The sequence below is a fragment of the Dermacentor silvarum genome, chromosome 4 (genome assembly GCF_013339745.2).
Source record: "Dermacentor silvarum isolate Dsil-2018 chromosome 4, BIME_Dsil_1.4, whole genome shotgun sequence".
Lineage (NCBI taxonomy): Eukaryota > Metazoa > Arthropoda > Arachnida > Ixodida > Ixodidae > Dermacentor > Dermacentor silvarum.
In genome coordinates this window covers 70,369,323-70,390,720 of record NC_051157.2, presented here as the reverse complement: position 1 = coordinate 70,390,720, position 21,398 = coordinate 70,369,323, and the positions used below count along the sequence as shown (strand labels likewise).

Below are 21,398 nucleotides of genomic sequence, written 5' to 3'. Positions count from 1 at the left end.
TTCTCACCACTGTAATGCTCACCTATCGTTTTAGTATTCCATTTTCACATGCTGGATTGTTGCACAGATTATTACACACCAACTGCTCTGACCATGTTTCCTTGCTCACTTTCCATACTACAGGTGAGAGAACGATTGAGGGTTGCATTGGAACGTGTCAGCACCTTGGAGGAAGAGCTCAACAAAGCGAATGAAGAGGTAGGTGATATTGTGGTTCTTGAAAGCTAAGTCGTCGTTTAATTCCAGGCTCTTATGCTCGAAAGCACTGTGGATCTCATAGAGCTCTTTTTGTCATCTCTTTCGTGCTAGATTACCCAATATAAGACCAAAGGTGTGACAATATCGGATGATAGGAAATGTGGGGACGGGCCAATAGAAAACTCTTTACATGTCAACAAGGTGAGTGTTGTAGTATTTAATGTTTGCTCTTGCATTTTTTGAAGTTAAGCACTTGACCTTTCATGTGGACAGCATGAGAGTACTACTGACAAAAAATTTGTTGTGCTCCACTTTTTTCGCCTTTTTAGGTAGCTGTTGACTCCATAATTATAATACAAAGCAACATTTAGCTGAGAGCGCCACAAATAATTAATTGCAGCACCATTTATGTGACCAGTTCAACATGCGCACCATATACAGTAAAAGCTCGTTAATTCAACCCTCATTAATTCGGAAAATCGGTTAATTCGGACACGTCCTTTGGTCCCAGCAGGCGTTTGCATTATTTAATGCAATGAGACTCTTGCACATTGGTTAATTCGGGCAACTCTCGGTGCTCGGAGAGAGTGGAGTGCCGCAAATGTGCGACGCAAACGAGCCATAACTAGAGTGTACTCTACCATAACGGCGTTAGCGTCCACCGAAACAAAGCGACGGAGTTCGCATCGCCATAGCCATCAGTGGAAATCGTACGGGAATGACAGCAACGCCAGAACGCTTCGTGCCTATTTGAGCCTTTAAAGCTTTTATTCTTGCGTTTGCCGGCGCGTTGGCTGCGTGCCTTCAAAACTGCGTAGTCGCCATCCGTGATCGCGTTGATAGCGGCCGCGGTTTCATCCACAGCGGTTGCGGCAAAAAGTTTTCACTCAGTGTCCGTGCCGTCAGGTATTGGAATACGAACTCCTTGAAATGAAAAAAAAAAGAAAAGAAATTTGAGCCATTCCACGCCGCCACGCGTTGTTTTCCATCCTTCTCTGCATTGCCAGCCTCGCGCGCCTCTGTCCCGTTGCCCTTCTGCACCTCCGAACACGAATGGTCCACGGCCATCGGTGCGATCGCGCAAACAGCGCGCTTTCCGCACGTTCGGTTTGACTGCTACGTCACAAAGTGGGAAAGCTGCGGTACCGCCCCGCTGTCTCTGACGGCCGCTGATGCAATCACAATTCTGATCAATCCAGAGACGGCAAGCGAACGAACGGAAAAGTGAGCTGTTTGCGCCATCGCACCCATGCTCTGTAAGCCACGCCACCCTTCGAAACATGAATGGACCACGCCAAAACAATGTTAGCGTCCTCCGAAACGAAGCGACGGAGTTCGGATCGCTGTAGTCATCACTAAAAATCATACTGGAATGACAACAACGCTGGAAGGCTTCGTGCCTATTTGTGCCTTTAAAGCTTGTGTTTACCGCTGCACATAGCACCGCGTGCCTTCATGACTGCGTAGTCACCATCCATGATCGTCTTGATAGCGGCCGCGATTCCGTCCGCCACGGTTGTGGCAAACAGTAGTTTTGTTTTGACTCGGTACGCACGTCGGCCGCGTACCTTCATAACTCGGTAGTCGCCATGCATGATCGCGTCGATATTGACAGCGGTTTTGTCCGCAGTTGCAGTAAACGGTAGTTTCGGTTTGACTCTGCGTGCGTCGGCCACGCCTTCAGAACCGCAAGGTCGCCGTGCATGATCACGTTGACAGCGGCCGCGGTTGTGGCAAGCAATAGTTTCGTTTTTACTCAGTGCAAAGCTGTCGAGGATGAAGAGAGAGAGATTGCGGTTGTGAAGAGGAAGAGGCGCGCCGTCTACATCGCGATGGGCGGCGACATTGGCGAAAAAATAAACGGGATGTGCGCGTGCTAGTGAACAGCGCGTCTCAGATGAAGACGCGCGCTGCGGCCGCGATGTGAAGGAAGTCGCGAAACTGTCGCCGCTGCGAGCTCTAATCTGTCGCGAGATGACGAGAATTGCAGCTTCCGCATTGCGTTTATGCAAAATAGAAACAGAATTTGCTGATTCATACTGAAAATAAGAGCGTGTTGACCTAGTAAGCATTTGTTTATTGTTTTCTTGATACCCTCGATAATTCGACATTCGGTTAATTCGTACATTTCTTTCAGTCCCGTGAAATCCGAATTAACGAGCTTTTACTGTATAGCTAGGCTTTGGATTGGAAAAAAAAAAAAGACTATTCACATCGAAAGTGGAGGTGGTGGTCTCGTGGTATTACAAACAGCTCAAGAGAGAACCCTGTCAGTCATACCCGGTTTGGTGGTTGAAGGCCATACAATGACCGTGTTGCTGAAAGCTACCAATTGGCCCTTCTAATTGCGGGCTTTTTTTGGAGATGCAGGGGAACCCACTCTTCCCTCTTGTCCTGTCGAGTGCTGAATGGACTCTGCTTTCAATAGCATGGTCATAGTGTGTATGTGTCAGTGATGTCTGGTACTATAAGATCGCCACATCAGGTTTGGAGACGTAAATACCATATTAACTCGTGTAAGGCCCGCACTCTTTTATTTCTTTTTCTGATTTTTTTACAGGCTGCGAGCCTTACACGAGGCAGGCTTATTGTTACTCATTGAGAAACAACTTTTCACCTACCCGCCAGGCATGTTCCACCACCAGCCATAATGTACTGACAGATAAGGGTAAAACAGTGTATCCTTTTTGCACTGTAGTTTTGCAACAGTAACCCTTTGATGGTCAATGCCATATACATACAGTGGAACCTCGATGATACGATCACGGCTAATACGAATTTCCGGATGATACGAATTTTTCTGCGGTCCCAGCCGAGCCTCATTACTTTGGAACGTGCTAGAAAACGGTTGTTACGAATTGATTTTCGACCCGCGTCGGTTGATACGAATAAATGCCGCCCCACCGACGGCCGTGAGAAAGAACAGCGCGCAGTCACGCGCTTTCTCCCTTTCTCTTTTGGTGTGGAGGCGCGGACGCGACGCCGGACAGCGCGGGGGCAGTGAATGGGCGTGAAGAGTTCGAAGCGGTGGCGCTTTTGTTGCTTTTGTGCTTTTCCTCCTTTTCTGCGTGCCATCGGGCGGAGCCGGCTGCCGTGCTTCGGGCCGCGTTCTTTTTTGCGCCATTTTGCCTAGTCGCAGCGAGCTATGTCTACCGAGATACGATCTCAGCTGATTCGCGTGGCCGTACGCCGAGGCGCGGGAGCCTCTGTTGGCGTGTCTTCCGTCGGCTGTGTTATCGCTGCCGATGGCACAGGACGATTGTGGCTTTCGCTGCTGGAGTCACACGGTGCAAGATAGCGCGGCACGTAATCTATGGTGCAAGGTTGCGCTCGTTCAGTCAGGTGCTCCTCCGCTTCTCCCGCTAATCGCCATATTTTTCTTGCCGTAGGAGCGCTTCCGTATTCCGAAGGCGTGCTTCGTCTAAAGTTTATTCGCCAACGAGCGACGATCCATCACTAACCTGGGAGTTCTCAGTAATCCGAATTCTGTGCGTCAAGTGAAGACGCTGGCGGGGTTTACGAAGCAGACAACTGTGGTTGCCATCTTGCCCCTGCCACAGCAGCAACCAATGGAGAGACGCCTTTCAGCATGGCAGCCAATCGGAGGCCCGCTTTTATCAGAGGGCCCGTGTGACTACCTATCGCAGACCCGCGCTTCTTTGGTGTTTGTGCGTTTTTTACAAAATGGCGACGACGGACGAATTGAGAAGCGGAACGGCGAAACTTTGAGCTTTCGAACGATACCAAGATGGCGGCGCTCGGTGGCGGGAAACACGAGATATGGCTCCGTGAACTGCGGTGATTTTGCGCGATTTAAAGCTGTTTTCTCGCCCTGCGCACTGACGAATTAAACTTTTTCGGGCACTTTCAGTGCGTTTTCAGCCAAACCATTTCGATGCAGCGTAGATTAGGCGTTGCAGATACCCAAACGCGTGGTTTTCAAAAATAGATTTTTCTCGCGATTTTCGTGATCTGATCCCCACGTCCCCCCTCAATTTAGCTAGTTTTAATTGTGTTTCGATGATACGAATTTCGGCTAATACGAACGTTTTTCGTGACCCCGTTAGATTCGTATCATCGAGATTCCACTGTATACGGCGCTGCGAAACAAGTCCCAAATGGTCGATGCTGTATATTTACGGCACCATCTGTATGTTTGAAAAACGCCAATTTTTCCGCTATTTGTTGCCCAGCAAGTGCTGCCACCCTGTGTGGACACAAGTAATTTTTCATTTGCTTCTTAGGCTCTTGGTTTTCATTCCATGACTTTTTTACGCTGGCATTTCAGTGACCGCTCGCATATCGGTGCGTGTGAGGGTGCGCAGCATTAAGTTTAGGTTTTGTCTCCCGGGCTGTGCTGCTAAAAACTGACGTCTATCTGGTTTCTAATCTCTCATAGCGTCACCGCTAGATGCTTGCCCATCTGTTGCTCACAGGGGTGCAATTACATCTGTTCACAGGCGGGCGCTGGTATATGTACAAACGATGCTGCCATATACAAGCGATGCCGCCATATGCCTGCATTTCTTTTCTCGAGACTCGGTCCGTTAAACTGATTGCCCCTCGTAGGCCATGGAAGGAAGTATTGCTCCAAATTTGACTCGTTTGGTTTTTCTGATGGGTGCACAACCCTAGAGTTTTTTGTGTGCGCTCACATACGTGGTTCGATTACATTATGGGCGTGTGTGCTAGTTGCTCTGCTGAAAGTGAGTCGAGCGGCGATTCCTCTAATGTGGACTACTACTCAAGTGCCGAATCATAATGTATCTATTTTAGTGTATGTACTTTCTTATCTTTATTATAAGTATTTATGAAGCCCGTCTGTATTCATGAATAAGCAATGCATGTTCTCCTACGGAAAATATTTTTTGCCACTTTATGGTTACTCTAAAAAAATTGCGGTCAATTTTTTTCGAAATAGGTCAGTTCGAAGATTTTAAATCTGTAAGAAAAAAAATTCGACCCTGAAGGGTCACATTTGGCGAAAAAAAATCAACCCTCACAGGGTTGTGCATCATGCATTCAGATGACTCATTACAGTTTAGAATAATGAACCATAAAGAAAAGTAAGCTGTTAATGGAACAGCAGGTGGAAAGCAATTCGAATGTTGATCTGACTGAGAATGTTGCCCATTGCACATATCCAGTGGTCCTTGTTTCCCAGAAATTACTGTAGAACTGGTTTTGTTCATATGACTTGTAGACAAAAGCAGAAACGATATAGCTTATTGAGAAATGAAATGAGGCATGGGGACCATAATATGACAGAATTATAATATTTGACCTGAAAGCACTTGGCCTTGTAACCAGTCAAATAGCACAGATGCTAGCACAAGTTCGAGCCACCATTATCATGCTTCAAAGTTTGTAGCCCGTGTTTGTTCTCTGCAAGCCAGTGCTTAGTGTGTCAACATATATATTTCGATTAGCTAGACATATTGTTCAGGACGGCAATGAATTCATGGCCGTCCCTCAAACCTCCTGCATGCCTCAAATGCACTCAGCTTCATGAAGCCGCTCACTTTGTACGTAGGTGTCTAATGGTACTGCGGACGCTGTGGAAGAAGCGTGCAAACTGGTGGAGCTGCAGGAACTTGTGGAGAAGCAGGCAGCAGAGCTTGCAGTGGCGCGCAGCCGGCTCAACGAGCTGCTGCCACGAGTGCGTGAGCTAGAAGAAGCTCTGGCCCAGGCACAGAAGGAGGTCACTCGGATGAAGGAGGAGAACGCCCGACTTGCAAGGGACCTTAAGGAGGCACGTGGCTGTCATCTTTGCATTGTTCTTTTTTTCAGTCTCACAGACATCTTGTTATTATATACTATAGAGGTGTTGGGCTCATGTATCGCGGCGTAATCTGGTGCTCGTCAACTTGTCTATATTGCAGAACAACGCACAGAAGGAAGACCAAGAAGAGAGGATATCAACGTTGGAAAAGCGTTGCCTCAATGCCCAACGTGAATCAGTCTCGCTGCATGACCTCAATGAGAAGCTGGAGCAAGAACTTGCTAACAAGGAAGCACAGCTGAAATTGGTTAGTGCCTATTTTTGCTGGCTGCCTTTAAGATTTCCCAGGAGAAGTTTCTTAAACATATCCCCTTTCTTCATGCCTGACAAGGCTTCCAATTACAGCAAGGACAAGCTACCCTTTGTTGGTGTTGAAAGGAATTAGCTATGGTGTGTTTCTTCTACTAGAGTGGTGCTTCATTGCAAAAAGAAAAAAAGAAAAAGGATGTTGTTGTTGACTTGCTTCAATGCTTATATACATGGAAATGAATTGTCTGGTTTACTTAGCATCTGAACAAAAGCATGTTTCTCTTATGCAAGGGTTATACAGAATACATCACTGAGGGGGGCACTGGTGTTTATATATATATATATATATGTTTTGCAGAGGAAGGCTCCAACTTTTGCGCATTTAGTGAGTGCTGTAAATAGTGAAGTGTGTAGAACAACGCCTCTAACATGGTAATTATTCTGTCTGCTTCTTCTCTTTCTTTAGAGTGAAGAAAAAATTAAAGCTCTCCAAGAACGCCTGGAATTGGCTGAACAAAAACTTGCACAGTTTGCCAAAAAGGAGACGGACGTGGATGTTTCTTCAATTATTGCTCATGTAAGCATCTTGCACTCTGAGACAACATTTGATGTGACCCGCAGTTGCGTTTGTTTGAGAGCTGTCTTGTTCGGTTTGCAATTCCACAATAGGACAAGCATGGTTCCATGGAGGACACAGTCAGTCGACTGGAGCAGCAGCTCGAAGAGAAAGCCGGGGAGCTGATGCGGGTAAGTGTGATACAGTAAAACCTTGTTAATCCATACCTGCTTAAAACATACTAACGGTTAAAGCATAATTACAATGCATTCCTGGCCCAGTCTCCATAGAGGCTATATTGTATAGACTTGCCAACCTGGGCCTGATGGCACTACGGAGACTGCTGGTTTTTTTGCACGCACACTGACATATAGCAACGCGGCTCTCCACTAGGGGCAGTGCTGGTGTCTGGCAGCAAAGTTGAGGTTGGGAGCTCAATTGGCTGGCCGCTTAAGCAATAGGGGCTCGTCGTATGACTACCAGTTAATGCTTACCACGATCACTTTTTGTTGTGTAAAGGTTAACTGTGCCACCTCAAATAGCGATTTGGCCAAAGCCACGCTGTGCCGCAGATCTTTTGCCTTTAGAAAAGTAAAGAGCCCGATTGGCAAATGATTCCTGCTTCAGCGTGAGTGCGGCGATGCCTATATGGATAAGCATGGGAAATGCATGGAGGTTGGGTGGCAACCTCAACAAACAATATAACCACAGACAAGCGCACCAGTATGACTTATCGTCGCCAACCTTATTGCGATACGCATCTTCAACTATGTGCTCGGCAGCATGTGTGGCATAGTGCCTGGCACCGTTGTAAGCCTACTGCATGCATTTAATAGGCGACCCAAAAGCGCTGTCATTCTCTGTCGCCTCTTTGAGCACAACTGCTTCAAGTGCACATTGCTTTCAGAAACAAAAGCAGCCCGCCGTTGGCATGTTAGCTCAACAAGAAACATGCTGTACCCGTGCAATGCCCAGTAACAGCACACGCACGAAGAAACATCACTGTACAGATGACCCTTACACAAAACCTGGGTGCAGGTCTGCCATAAGTCTGCCAGCAAACATGCATGCATACGGTACGGTACAGGGGTGGCATTCTCCGACGATCACATTTGGAGATAGTTTCACTTTCACGAGATTTCCCATAACTCGGCACTGGGCGTGCTGATTAGTATACAGCTGACAGCGCTCTTGGCACTGCGTGTAGATGCCGAACTTGCCACAGCGCCAGAAACACTGTTGTCTGTATACGCAGATAAGTCCTGGTGCTGAATGATGCAAAATTTATCATGCGAAATCTAGATAGGGAAACTATATCCGAAAGTGATCTCCCGAGAATACCCCCCAAGCAAGTGTCCCGGCGCAATGTTGGCATATGCTTAGTAGATGATGCGCTGTACAAAAATCCCACAGAACGATCTTCACCATGCAGAATCAGGTACTGTGTTTCAAGCACCTGTTTTGCTGTCAGATCACAGCACAAACGCAGACCTGTGCGTCAGGGAAAGCCAGACAAGTCATCCACACAGCTGCCATGTCTGCCACTGTGTTCTCTGTCAAAGTTTCGGAATGTTCCTTTGTCACTGTGCTGTATCACCTTTGTGCTATCGCATGGTCTTGTGAGAGAGCTGGAATTTTTTCAGCGCTTTGGGGAAAAAAAGATTAGAAAACCTTGTGTGTATATTTTGGCCAACGTTCACTGCAGCATCATATTTATTTCTTTGTTGGTGGCAGCGGTGTATGTCAGGAGACGCAGACTTGTACTAAGTGGTTAGTGTGTACTATTGTTTAGTACGTTGTTATGCCGCATTCCCACCAGGTTAGTAATTACGGGGTTTCACTGTAGTGGTATTCATTACATCTGGCACAATGCATAGGATGCATTTCTATTTTTAAAGCTTTCAATGAATCATTTTCGGTGTAAAAGTGTGCATTATACTGGGAACCAGGCTAGGAAAATCTTTTTTTCTTTTTAATGCAGTGGGCTCTCCAAGCAAGCATTTTAGTGTCAACAGAGCAATAAATGGGGCTAGTTGGTTCATTTTGATTTCTTTTAGAAAATTCTGCACAAAGAACGCTACACGAAGAGACGAGACTGAAACACAAGTTGGCACAAGCGCACTTTGTCCTGTCAACTTGTATTACCATCTTGTATCTTTGTTTAGTGCTTTTAGGTCAGTGCGTTTCTTAAAAGAAAGAGTTTCGCTCGGAGGTCAAGCCAACCCTATGCAATATTGTGCATTTGCCCACAACACCGATGCTATGAAGTGTACTAGTGTGATGCTGCAGTGAGGCAAGGTGCAGCTGAGAAACAATGATTATCTCCTTCTTAAGTTACACTGATCATGGTGGCCGCATTTCGATGGGGGTGAAATTCAAAAACACCCGTGTACCCTGCATTGGGTGCATGTTAAAGAACCCCAGGTGGTCAAAATTGATCCGAGTCCCCCACTATCATACTGTGATTTTGGCACGTAAAGCCCTAAAATGTTTTATTTTTTTTAGCTTGCAGTGATCACAGTCATTGAGGAGGAACATAGAAGAGGCAATAAAGAGAATCAATGGCTTTCATGCATTCATTTTGCAACTAGTACTTGAGCATGTGTTCTTTATATTTTTAGCTGATTCCTTGACTCCTGTTGCCACAGGCTGCGTCAGATGTGATCGTATTGCGATAGGGTGTTCTTTGATTTTTGAGACTTGCAAAAGCCAGCCCCCGTGTTATATTTGTGATTGACTGCGTGTGTTCAAATATTGTGATATTTTTAGTGCTTTTGTCATTCCATTCAATTTTCGAATGCTTTAGGTTATGCACATAGCTTCAGATGACCTTTGTTGTTGCTCCAGTAGATTCGTAGTGTTAATTGGTTCACCTGTGACTGTATTAATCTCGAACCTCGTTATAACGAAACAGGATATAACGAAATAATGGATATAACGAAGTAAATGAAATTTCTCCTGAAATCCCCATAGAGATCCATGTATTTCAAACCTTGTTTAACGAAGTGAAATTCTCTTGCCAATGGATATAACAAACTACATTCGTTTCCGAAACAAAAAAAATACCCAACCATTGTGGCCGAGTACATCACTTTCCGCTGGGTTCGGCACTTGTTTGCCGTGGCAGTTACAAACCCCCGCATTCCTGTGTCATATACAGTCGAACCTCGATATAACGAAGTTGTACTTGCTGTGAAAAACTTCGTTAATCACGAATTTCATTAATTTGAGGTTTTAAAGTTTCAGCATGAGAAACAACTTCACGAATTCTAAGAGAATTCCTTGTGGATAGTATCTTGGTAGCAAGCACTTACAAAGGAATTGCTAGAAGGTCGGGCCATAATAGCGCCAGCGCGTATGGTGCAGATCATCGGAATGCATCGACATGGCTCACGGCATGGGAGATTTGCATGCGGTGCATTGCGCGGCGTCGTAAATGTTGGACGCCTGGCCAGGCTTAGTGCCCACAGCTGCGCCCACAAATTAAAAAAGAAAGGGTAATAAGATACGAATATTCTTCCTGAGCAATGAAAAAAGTCACAGTTTTGTCAGAAAGGCAGAGCATTGATGGCAATGGCAAAGAGACAACCACACGAAGTAAGGTTCGTAGTTTTATAGGTGTCACGCGCACTCAGGCAAACATTAACAGATCTCACTCAATGACCACAAACTCTAGTCACAAAGCATGTGAGCGCTTCGCAGAGTGTCTCTGAAACTTGAGATTATGCGACCGTCAACACTAGACGCGCGGGAACGAGAAAATGCGCGCGGTTTGGCCTTTGCACTTGCCGCAGAGAGATTACCTCCATGATACGGCACGTGGCCCGCATACAGACGCACGTGAGGAGGAGAAGGCTGATAGGCCGGTGCACTTCGGTTCGTGACGTCATGCCACCTTGCCTGACTGCCATAGAATCTAATGGGGACGCTCCTGAGTAAACCGTCACTTTTGTCGCCCCGGGCTTGGCAATGAAAATTTCGGTTGAAGTAGCATGACGTCATAAAGCAGTGCATAGGCCTGCTAGCTAGGAGGTGTTAAATAGGTGCATGCTCCTGCCCCTCCTCCCTCTCCCAGCACATGCTTGATCACGTTACTGCTCGTTCACTCCCTCCCCGTCCCTCTTACGCAGAAGGAATTGTCAGATCTCGTGTTTCTCCAAGCGCTGCAAAGAGCCGCACGCCCAGCTGTCTCCGCAAGTTGTTTGCCAACGCAACAAATGGCGCAGCAGTGTTTCCTGCCTCCCGTGTACCGGCATGTGAGCTTTGACGGCGGTTTTGCCGCTCAAGCTTTCATGCAGAAGGATGTTTGAAATAACCTTTGCCTCGGCCAACATTCTTATAGTTTTTTTGCTAGATTTACTAGCATACAGGTTCTAAGTGCGTGCCAAAAGTGCAAATGGCCGAAAACTTCGTTAAATCGAAACCGTGTCACGAAATTACTTCGTTAAATTGCGAAAGAAATGCAAGGTTTTCAATGCAACTAAGATCGGGAAATGAAAATAGTTTGTTACATCGCGAATTTTGTTTAATCAAGGTTCGTTATATCGAGGTTAGACTGTATGCCATTGAGAAACACAGGTCTTTCTCACTGCTGCGCGTAGCTGCGCACCACGCACCTGCGTAGCCACGCCGGCACAGCAAAGTTCGCTTGCCTCCTTGATCACACAGTGGCACCCGCCGTGGTGGCTCAGTCAGCTAAGGCGTTTCACTGCTGAGCACGAGATCGCAGGATCAAATCCCAGCTGCCGCGGCCGCATTTCGATAAAGGCGCAATGCGAAAACGCCCATGTGCTTGCGTTGTAGTGCACGTTAAAGAACCCCAGGTGGTCAAAATTAATCTGGAGCCCTTCACTACAGCGTGCCTCATAATCAGAACTGGTTCTGGCACGTAAAACCCCAGAAAGTAGAAGAATCATACAGCGGCGCGCTGTGTTGTGTGGGACATGCTGCTCGACCGCGTCGAGCCAATTGGAAAGCGGATGCGAAAAGCCATCACAATGGAACAGAATGCAGCTCTATAAAGGCTGTCGTGTCAGGTACTAAGAAGTCGTATCTTGCATATGCCAGAGATTACTTTGTTGTTTTATTCAGATTTCATTGCAGGCATGGCCGTGTAACGGCTCCACGGGTTGCAAAGCCACATACATATTTCCATGTTTACAATTGGGCACCCCATTGGGCATACATTGCAGTAAATAGCAATAATGGATGTAAGGAAGTAACGGATATAACAAAGTAATTTCTGCTCCCCCTTCAACTTCATTATAACGAGGTTCGAGCATATTTGTTTCAATAAAAAAGAAAGCATGTCAAATCATCTCATTCATTCTTGTTAACTTATTAATGCTTCTACCAATGAATGCTGATGCTTTCCAGGAGGATAATGGATTCCTTGCTGATAAATTGAAGCACAGCATTCCTTTGTTGCACCAAACTTTCTCATTGAAATATTTGTTCTCAACAATAAGGGCATCCTAACTCCTGTGTTGTGTTGACAGAGATTGTGTGTATACTTTCTCTCTACAGAACTGATTGTGGTCATTGCTTTAATTTTGTTGGTTGCATTCGTTATGCCCAGAAACACAAAGACAGCACATCGTTTTAGGGTTCACTGAATTTGTGATTCATTACACTAGATTTAACTGAAGCCATCATAATATTTAAAGGAATGTCCCCACACACTTGTAAGCAGTACAGCTTAGCAAGTAATATAAGTAAGTTGCACAGGTATTTGGCTGTCACTTTTTTGCACCTAACGTTACTCCTGCTTTGGTATGCACTTCCAGGCTCGACAGCGGGAAAAGATGAATGATGACCACAACCAGAAGCTGTCTGCAACAGTGGACAAGCTTCTGGCAGAGAGTAACGATCGGCTGCAGATGCACCTCAAGGAGCGCATGCATGCTTTGGATGAGAAGAACATGCTGTCACAGGAACTGGAGCGCACACGCAAAGTCCTTGACGAGACCCAGGGAGAGAAGGTCTGGCTTTGGCTCTTGTGCCTTCTTGCTGCTCATGACTTCTGCAGGCTTTGTTATTGAGTATAAATCTCAGGTTGTGGCTGCTGACAGCTACTTCTGCCCCTTGTTTTTGAGAGGTGTTCTGCTGTGAGTTTAGACTTTTTGTTTTATCAGCGCAGGTGGGCCGCTTGCTCTGATAACACATACCTGCCAGTATTGCGCAGGTTTGCTTTGGGTCACTGGCAACTAGGGCCTCTTGCTGCTGATATTGGAGGTGTGCATGCGCGATTAAAAGTAACCTGATCAGGGCTTCTGCAAAAAGTCGTAATTTCTGTGATGCCTTGGCACGTAACCTGAAACTGAAGACTGCAGTTTAGACTTGCCATTGCAGACATTGCAGTGCATTCGTAAGCTTTGGGTTGTAAATATAAGATTTTTTTTTTACAGAAGCCCTGCTCCGCATATTTTTCATCACAGGTGCGCGTTTGAATCCCAGCTGTGGCAAGCACATTTTGATGATGCTGAAAAATAAACGCCACTTTTCTGCATGGATACATACTTTCATTAAGGCTAGATGTTCCTTCGGGAAACTATGCATTGTATGAAATATTCTGGGGCAGCGGGGAGGAAGCCTTTTTATTTCTGAGAACATTGGCTGTTACGCGCCAGACAGCCTGAATTTAGCCCGTAGAGCCAAGTGAAGAGGGCTGTCATTCACTGGAAACTCCACTTCGTACATGAACTCAACAGAAAAAGTGACACTGTTTCAAGGAACTGATTGCAGTAACGTGAGACAATAGCTGAAGCAAGCATGCCGTGTTAGGTACCATTAGGCGACCTCCAAGAGGAATGTTAAAGCCACCAAAGGGGTATGCTGAATTAGGCTGGATTGGTAAATTACACTTCTGAAATACCAGAAAGGTCAGTCTTGCTGTGAGTGCCTTGTTAAGCCAGAAAAGGCGCAAAAATGAGATGGGCTTGAAGTTCCTGCTCTAGCCTGTTGCAACATAATGAGATATGGACATTGTCTGCTCTGAACTAATTGATAGTTTATTGTTAAACTAGGGTTACATTGCAAATTGCAATCTGAAACGAACCAAAGACTCAACCCAAGGTTAACATCCCAAACATGCGAAAATGCTTTCATAACAGCCAGTTCAGGTGGTGATCATTATGCAAAGAAAAGAACGAAGACACTTTTTGGTTGGAAAAGTAGGGGGCGCATTCAATACGTGTGTAAGTACGGTAAATGTAGATTGAATCATGAAAAAGCATGTCACCAGACAAAACTAATGCAGTGTTACACTTTAGTGTTTCTTTAACAAATTTAGTTGCTTATTAATATTTTTATTCACAATACAAAGCATTTTTACGCACTACTTTAGTGGGGATGCAGTGTAGGGTTTCTAGGAGAAATTTTGTTTCTGACAGCTTTGTGGCAATGGCTTTAGAAGCTGTAGTCAACAGCTTACCCTGTATTATAGCTTACCATAACATTGGATAAAAGCAGTGTTATTAAAATTTTAATTAAGCTGAAAAACATGTCAAGCAGAAATGGAATAATAATTTTTTGCGCTGCTAGAAACACTACATATAGGCTGGCTGTGCATGCTGCCCAGAAATAAATCCTCTTGCCCCATTACCACCTTTTAGCCAGCAGTACTGTCTTGTTGTGCAGAGAGATTTCATGTGGGTTTCGCTGAAAGGTACGTTCATAAAGGCCACATTGATTAGCTCAAACTAGTGCAGCACGGCTTTGATCTAACTGCTCAATGCTGTTTCGAAAAAATAGGGTGTATGCTCTTGTTATCGTAAAACACAGTGCAGCTAAGCACCTAATTTCTTGCTGCACTTGTAAATTGCTTCCAAGTCAAAAAGTTCTTGAATTTTTGTTTCGTGCAAGTTTGCGAGCATTTTTAGATGCCTTTTATATAACCTTTTCTTTATTCTTCATCCCATTACAGGAAAAAATCTTTGAAGAGCTCTCCAAGGTCAGGGCTGAGATGGAGATGATCCGGCGGGATGTCCAGAACTACAGGACTGAGTCTCTTTCAAGGTAAACTGTGATATAGACATTGCTGCTTGTCTGCTGTTACATGAAAAAGTCTGACAAACAAATTTTATAGATGAAATGGTTGCACAGTTGCACTGTTATTGCTGTGAAAAGCATTTCATTGATACAGTAGAATTTGTGGCTCCTTGTATGTGTACAATTTCTTTATGTGTGAACCCATATTGCTTTACGTGTGAACCCATATTGCTTTACGTGTGAACCCATATTGCTGTTAACACAGTGCATTGGCCTCGAGGGCCACCACTGATGTACAAAGTGACATCACGTGACTGGTGTTCGTGCCATTGCCCGATTGAAGCCTTGATTGTAGGGTTGTAGATAACGTGTTTCATTCCCAAGGCAGCAATATCGTTGCTCACTTTTACAACATGGTTTACTGCTCGGTGCTGCAGTACCAGATGTATTTGACCTATTTTTCACGTGTACCCCAAAACGAAGTGGTAGCAAGATGCTTGGCTGATAAAGTCACTGAAAACAAAATTGTATGATGGTAAGAGTCGAGCAAGCTATGCACACAGGGCTTGTAGCGTGCTCACTTGATATGCCAATCAATATACCCTGCGCACAGATGCATGCACCTTGCATGCGTGCATGGCGGAAGCATGGATTGAGGAACAAAAATATAAGCGCTTGAAGTTCCCCATACAGTCGAGTCCTGCAACAACGAAATTAACAGGACACGCGAAAAATTTCGTTGTGGCGGAACTTCGTTGACACGAAATTAGTATGTTTATACATACGCCAAACTGCAAAGCCGCGAACGAAACCAAAACCATCGTTCAGGAATCTTCACGATGGCGTAGGGGCATAGGTTGAGAGGTACCGAAGGTGGTCAATAAAGTGTCAACTTCACGATAGAATGCATTTTGCACCGCTAGAATTTTTCGTACATTGGCAGCGAACGCCTAACCTAACGCGCGTGCCCGGCCGATCGTGAAACAACCATTTTGCGGCGCATGCACCGTCGCAATGAAGTGGTTTGAATTATCACAATTTCACTGCATATTTATGACAGTCAGCAAGCTTGGCAAGCGTGCGCTTACCGGAAGCTCTGTTTTCAGAAGTTGATCAGTCTGAATTTCTTACGCTTCATGGCAAGCAAAGGCATTACGCGAGTCTCACAGTCCGTTAAAAGAGCCATCGCAATGTCATTGTCGTGGGCCCTGATAACTTTTCTGGTGAGGTCAAAAGGATCAATTACTTTCAAAGCAGTCGCCGGAATCAGTGTGTTTAACGGATTGTCATTTTCCCCAGACGACGAGACGTTGGCATCTTGTTGACAACAGTGGCTGCAACGCGACCGTGCGGGTGCCGTATCGAAAGCGATCTGCGACGTGCACAATGTGCACGCTGGTGCAGGCCTCATCTACAAAGTGATCTGCGATGTGGGCAAAGTGCAACTAGGGCCAATAGAGTCGTGTGCGCTGTGCTTTCGACGTTTAGTTTGCGTTGAAACGAGAGACGGCACAGAGGTCAATTTGCTCGCTGCTATTGCCGCGCCTCCTCACTCCAGCGTGTTGCCAGCAAGTTTTCGCAGTCATCACGCGAGATGTGTTCATGTTTACCTGTGCGCACGTGACATTGTGGTTGGTAATTTAGTTAGTAAGCGAATGTTTTTAAGTTTATAAGGCCAATAAAACTACTATCCTTAGTTCGTATAGTCGTCTACTAATACAGTAACACCTCGATAATTCGAACTCGGTTAATTTGAAATTTCGGTTAATTTGAAGAATTTGAGCGGTCCCGTCATTCTCAATGCAAATTCTACCGGATAATTTGAATGGCCCGCGCGGTTCTATTCGGATAATTCGAAGTTTCCGGCTAGTAGCAACGTGCGGCGGTTAGGTTAGGGCGCTCCGTACAGTCGCCAACCGATTTTCCGAGCTCGTGGGGACTGAAAAATAGTCCGGAAAACTCGTTCAGCCGAAAAAAAAAAGTTATTAGTGTGGCTTCAAAAAAAATCTCTAATAATGCTCTGCCTCATACTACGCTTGGAGGGGATCGACTTGCTTGGATTTGTGCAGCAATGACGTCGTCTCCGTGTACAGTCAACACGAACGTCACCGCGTTGGCGTTCTCCGCCAACGGAGTTCGCCATGGAGATCCAAGAAACGAGCTTCGCACCGCTTAGCTCTCGCGAAAATACAGGAAGTAGCGCCGATCACTGAGACATGGGTCTCCGAGACACTTGCTCAGTGTACACGACACGTTCAATAGCAACCGAAACTTGAGAGAAAAAAAAAAAGACTCACTGAATTAACAAGGGTGGTGTCAGCGTGCATGAACGAGTGCAGCCGCCGCAGCGAGTGAAGGTTCGTGCGGTCTAACGCTTCAACGGAAACTGAGCGGCGAGAGCACAGCGCATACAAAAGGTCAGAGCTGTCTGGAGATCGCTTTCAAGATACAGTGCGCGCGAGAAACCGCTCCGGCGCTAAGTACGCAGTACATGTCCCTTACTAAGTAAGTACATGTACATGTACAGTACATGTCCCTTACGGCGCTAAGTAAGTACATGTCCCTTAATTATACACGCACTGCGTACACCGTCCTTGGTTACAGTATGAGCGCTGAGACGTGTAAAAACTGTACTGGCAGCCATTCAGAGCTGTTTCTGACATAGCTGGGGTGATTGGTGGCCTTCCTCACAGTTACATTTTTCCGGCTGTTAAATTTTCTTTCGCGGTCCCTTGAAAAATGTAACAGCAGGGTTCTGCTATTTAGTTATGATGCTTGTGCAAGAACTAAGTATCACTGCTATGGCTACCATTTTGTGCATGAAAATACACACACTCATGTATGTAGTTAAATTTTATTCATACAATAGCAAGGGCAATGCCAGAGGTTGCAAAGACAGACTGAATCACATTTTATCTATTGCTCAGGCTGATTGTCAATACTGTTCTGCATAAAGCTTGCATTGGGAGGATCCTCCACATAGAACCCCTATGTTGACTACCTTCCCTTTGTCTTGCAGGGTGACTTCAGCACGGAGCCTTGCACATCACTCGCCCCTTTCTCCGCAACGAGGAGGAAGCAGCGTGCTGTCACCACCGTCAATGGTGGGTCTGGCACCACCGTCCACCTCGGAGGCAACTTCGGGGGTGGTTTCGTCAGTGGACGCTTTCCGTTCCACCTTGTCTGTTGGCGGGGGAGGCCTGGACATCAGCTCGGGCCCACCCACCACACCGAGCACCCAGCATCGCACCCTGCCGCGAGTTCGACGTCGATCCCTTGACGAAGACCCTGGCAAGGTGGGTTAACCCACTAAGAACCACTGAAGAACAGCATTAAGTCAAGCCGCTTCAGTAAAATATGGTTGTCCAACAGCATGTGGGCCATTTTCTCCGAGAGCAGATGCTTGGTAAGGCATAAAAAATGCGTAAAGGTTGCTGGTGTCTATAATAATGTTAATGATGTCTCCAGCCAACTACTGGGGTTTATTGGACTTTTCATTTTGAGGCCAACTGGCTCCTTGCTCACGTTAAATGATAGATGAAAAGCAGTGAAACTGCATAGAAGATCTTGATAAGTGTGGGAGGGGTTTTATGTAGGCTAGTGAGCTGTGATGTAGTTGGCAGATGGGGAACACACAGGCAGAGAACGGGTGCATAGATAAGGGTTGGCACTTCTGTTCTCAGTTTGCCAACCGTCTTTCATCTAAATTCATGCTACATTGTACTGCCTGATGTGTAGTTGGTGAATTGAAAAGTGCTGTAGAGTCTTTAATATGTTGAACTTTGAACAGTGCAACAAAAGACAAGAACAAAAGAAAAGGACACATGCAGCATTGACAGTCCTTTTGTCTTTGTCTTTTACTGTCTGTTCGAAATTCAAGATGATCAGCCAACAAGCCCAAATTCTGATATATCTATAATGCAACCCGTTGGCTTAGAGGAAATGTTTGAGCGTAAGTGCTTTGTGATTTTCATATCTCTGAACATTCAGTGGGCTGGCAAGCAGTGAATGTATTTTCCATGTGCTGTTAGGGCCTGGGTGACTCTGAGTGGGACAAGGTGGTTCCGGGCGGTGGTGGCAGTGGCCTGGATGGAGGGGTCAGCGACCCTGAGTGCAGTCCCACGGAAGAGGACGAAGAGGATGGGGCTGGAGCGGGTCTGCTGGACAGCATGGACCACCTGCTGTCACCAGTGGGGCACCACTCAGATGCCCAAGCACTGGCGCTAATGCTGCAGGAACAGCTGGATGCCATCAACAATGAAATACGGTGCGGTGCGCCTTTCCATGGGGCTGGTGTCCAGGGGCTCTTCTATACAAATTCATACTCCTTTCCACTTGTGCTTTGTGTGAATACAGAGAGCTCATTGGTATTAGGATGGGCGAATATTCCGTATTTATTATCGAATATTCGATCGAATAATTCTATATTTGTTATTCGCTTCGATTCGAATTCAGGTATTCGATATTTTCGAATTATTCGGTGCTCCTGAATAGGCAGCCAGAAGCCACGGACGGCCAGTACACATCTCGGAGGCTATGCTTCAAGTCATGGCTACCATACATCAACCATAACTCTCGAAGGCTGTACGTTTTTGCATTAAAGAGCCGGAAATGTGCGACGCAAAGGAGCAGAAACGACGCTAGTGTACAACCGAAACGAAGCGGCGGAGTCATCAGCGGAAATCGTTCGTGAATGACAGCAACGACGGAACGCTTCGTTCCTATTTGTGCCTTATTGCGTTTACTGCCACCCTTAACAACGTGTTGGCCTGCAGGATTTCATGGTTGCCTTCCATGATAGCGTCGAAAGCTGCCGCGGTTTCTTCCACAGCGGTTGCGGCAAAAAGTAGTTTCGTTTTGACTCGATACGCAAGTCGGCTGCATTCGGCTGCATGCCTAAAAAGCTGTGTAGTGGCCATCCATGATCGCATAGATAGCGACCGCGATTTCGTCTGCAGTTGTTACAGCGAACGGTAGTTTCTTTCTGACTCGGTGCGTGCGTCGGCCGCGTGCCTTAAGCATCGCAAAGTCGCCGTTCATAATCGCGTCGATAGCGGCCACCGTTGCGACAAACAGTTGTTTCGGTTTGACTCCGTGCAAAGCTGTCGAGGTTGAAGAGCACTGGCTACATTGCAATGGACGTGCGATCTGTTGGCGGCCAGCTTACTGGCGAAAAAATAATTGGGGTGTGCGTGCGGTAGTGCAAAGCATGTCGCAAATGATGGCGCGCATCCTCAAGTGATCGCTTTGGGGGATACGATCACTTTGCACAATTTCATGTCTTGGCATAGGACGCGTTGGAGGCCGTTTATTGCACTGTGCCAAGTGAGGCACAAGTGCGTGTCCTTTGTCTAGTCATGCAAAATCTCTGAAAAGTGATCGTATTCCCAAATACTACTACAGTAAAATCTCAGTGATACAAATCTCGTGGGGTCGCGTGAAATATTCGTATCACCCAAAATTCGTATCATCAAAACACACACAAAATTAAGAAAAAATTTATTTTTCGCAGAAAAAGTTCTTAATAGTAGAACCCTGTTGATGCGTTCCTCGCTACTGCGTTTTCCCAGCTGCTACGTCGCATTTTCGCGGTCCCGACCTAAATCCTACACTGACTTCCATGTATTAAGCTCCCCTTGATACGTCGCCAATCTGTCATTTTCCTGCATCTTACGTTGCATTTGAATGTAGTGGTCATGTAAATTTAGCGGTGCAGCCAGCTTGTACATTGCAGCAAGTGATCGGTACGTTGCAACTAGCGACCAGCATGTTGCTGATACGGCGCAGCCGCGCTGTATGGGCCGCGCCTGCGCCGCATCTTGAAAGCGATCTGTAACGTGTGCGAAGTGCACGCCCACGCAGGCCTCATCTTCAAAACGATCTGCGATGTTGACAAAGTGCACCTAGTGTCGGATAGTTTAGTATGCACTGTGCTTTTGACGTTTAGTTCGCTTTAAAGCGAGAGACAGCGAGAAGGTCATTTCGTTCGCTGCTGCTGCCCCATTTTCTTACTCCAGAGTTTTGACAGCGAGTTACCGTGGTCATCGAGCGAGATGTGTTCGTGCTTAACTTGGCGCACGTGACACCGTGCTTGTTAATGTTTAGTTAGTAAGCGAATGTTTACAAGTTTATACGGCCGATAAAACTGCTATCCTTACTTTGTAGAGCTGTCTGCTAATTTGCTATCGCAATTGTTGCTTCGCCTTTCGGGCAAAACCGCAACTTTTTTTTTTTTTTTCGCGGTCCCTTGAAAAACCTACTAACGGGGTTCTACTCTCCATGTGCGTTTTCTTTTTGGCCAAATCGTCAACGATCGTCTTCTGGAAGGCGTAAAAGTGCGCGCACGTGATCTCGCGAATGTTTTCGCACGCCACTGAACCCTTCAGCACAGTCGAGTGCAGGAAGCATTTTGGCCGTCGTGACTTCTGCCGTGGTTGTGGTTGCTGCAGCCGTCCTCATCGTCTTTCTTGCTGGTAAAAGCATCAGCTAGGCTGTGATGTGGCGCGGTCCACTCGACGGGGGAACCAATGTGAGATTGCGCAGCCGCGTGACGTAGCCGGTTTCTTGGCGACTATGGATCATGCCCATATCTTGCTGTGCTGGCTCAGCCGCCGCTGTTGCTCA

General features: G+C 46.2%; 1 protein-coding gene across 3 annotated transcripts in view; it reads left to right on the top strand.

The window, feature by feature from the left end:
- LOC119450199 (liprin-alpha-4-like) overlaps positions 1-21,398 on the top strand; it is an 81,624-nt gene that overhangs the window by 8,692 nt on the left and 51,534 nt on the right. For all 3 annotated transcript variants that reach the window (XM_049665703.1, XM_049665702.1, XM_037713582.2), the window contains exons 4-13: positions 124-198; positions 310-399; positions 5,732-5,950; positions 6,081-6,227; positions 6,696-6,806; positions 6,899-6,976; positions 12,572-12,766; positions 14,710-14,801; positions 17,794-18,070; positions 18,806-19,041. In XM_049665703.1, the coding sequence (XP_049521660.1) occupies positions 124-198; positions 310-399; positions 5,732-5,950; positions 6,081-6,227; positions 6,696-6,806; positions 6,899-6,976; positions 12,572-12,766; positions 14,710-14,801; positions 17,794-18,070; positions 18,806-19,041 (1,520 nt within the window). The remainder of the gene's footprint in view (positions 1-123; positions 199-309; positions 400-5,731; positions 5,951-6,080; positions 6,228-6,695; positions 6,807-6,898; positions 6,977-12,571; positions 12,767-14,709; positions 14,802-17,793; positions 18,071-18,805; positions 19,042-21,398) is intronic.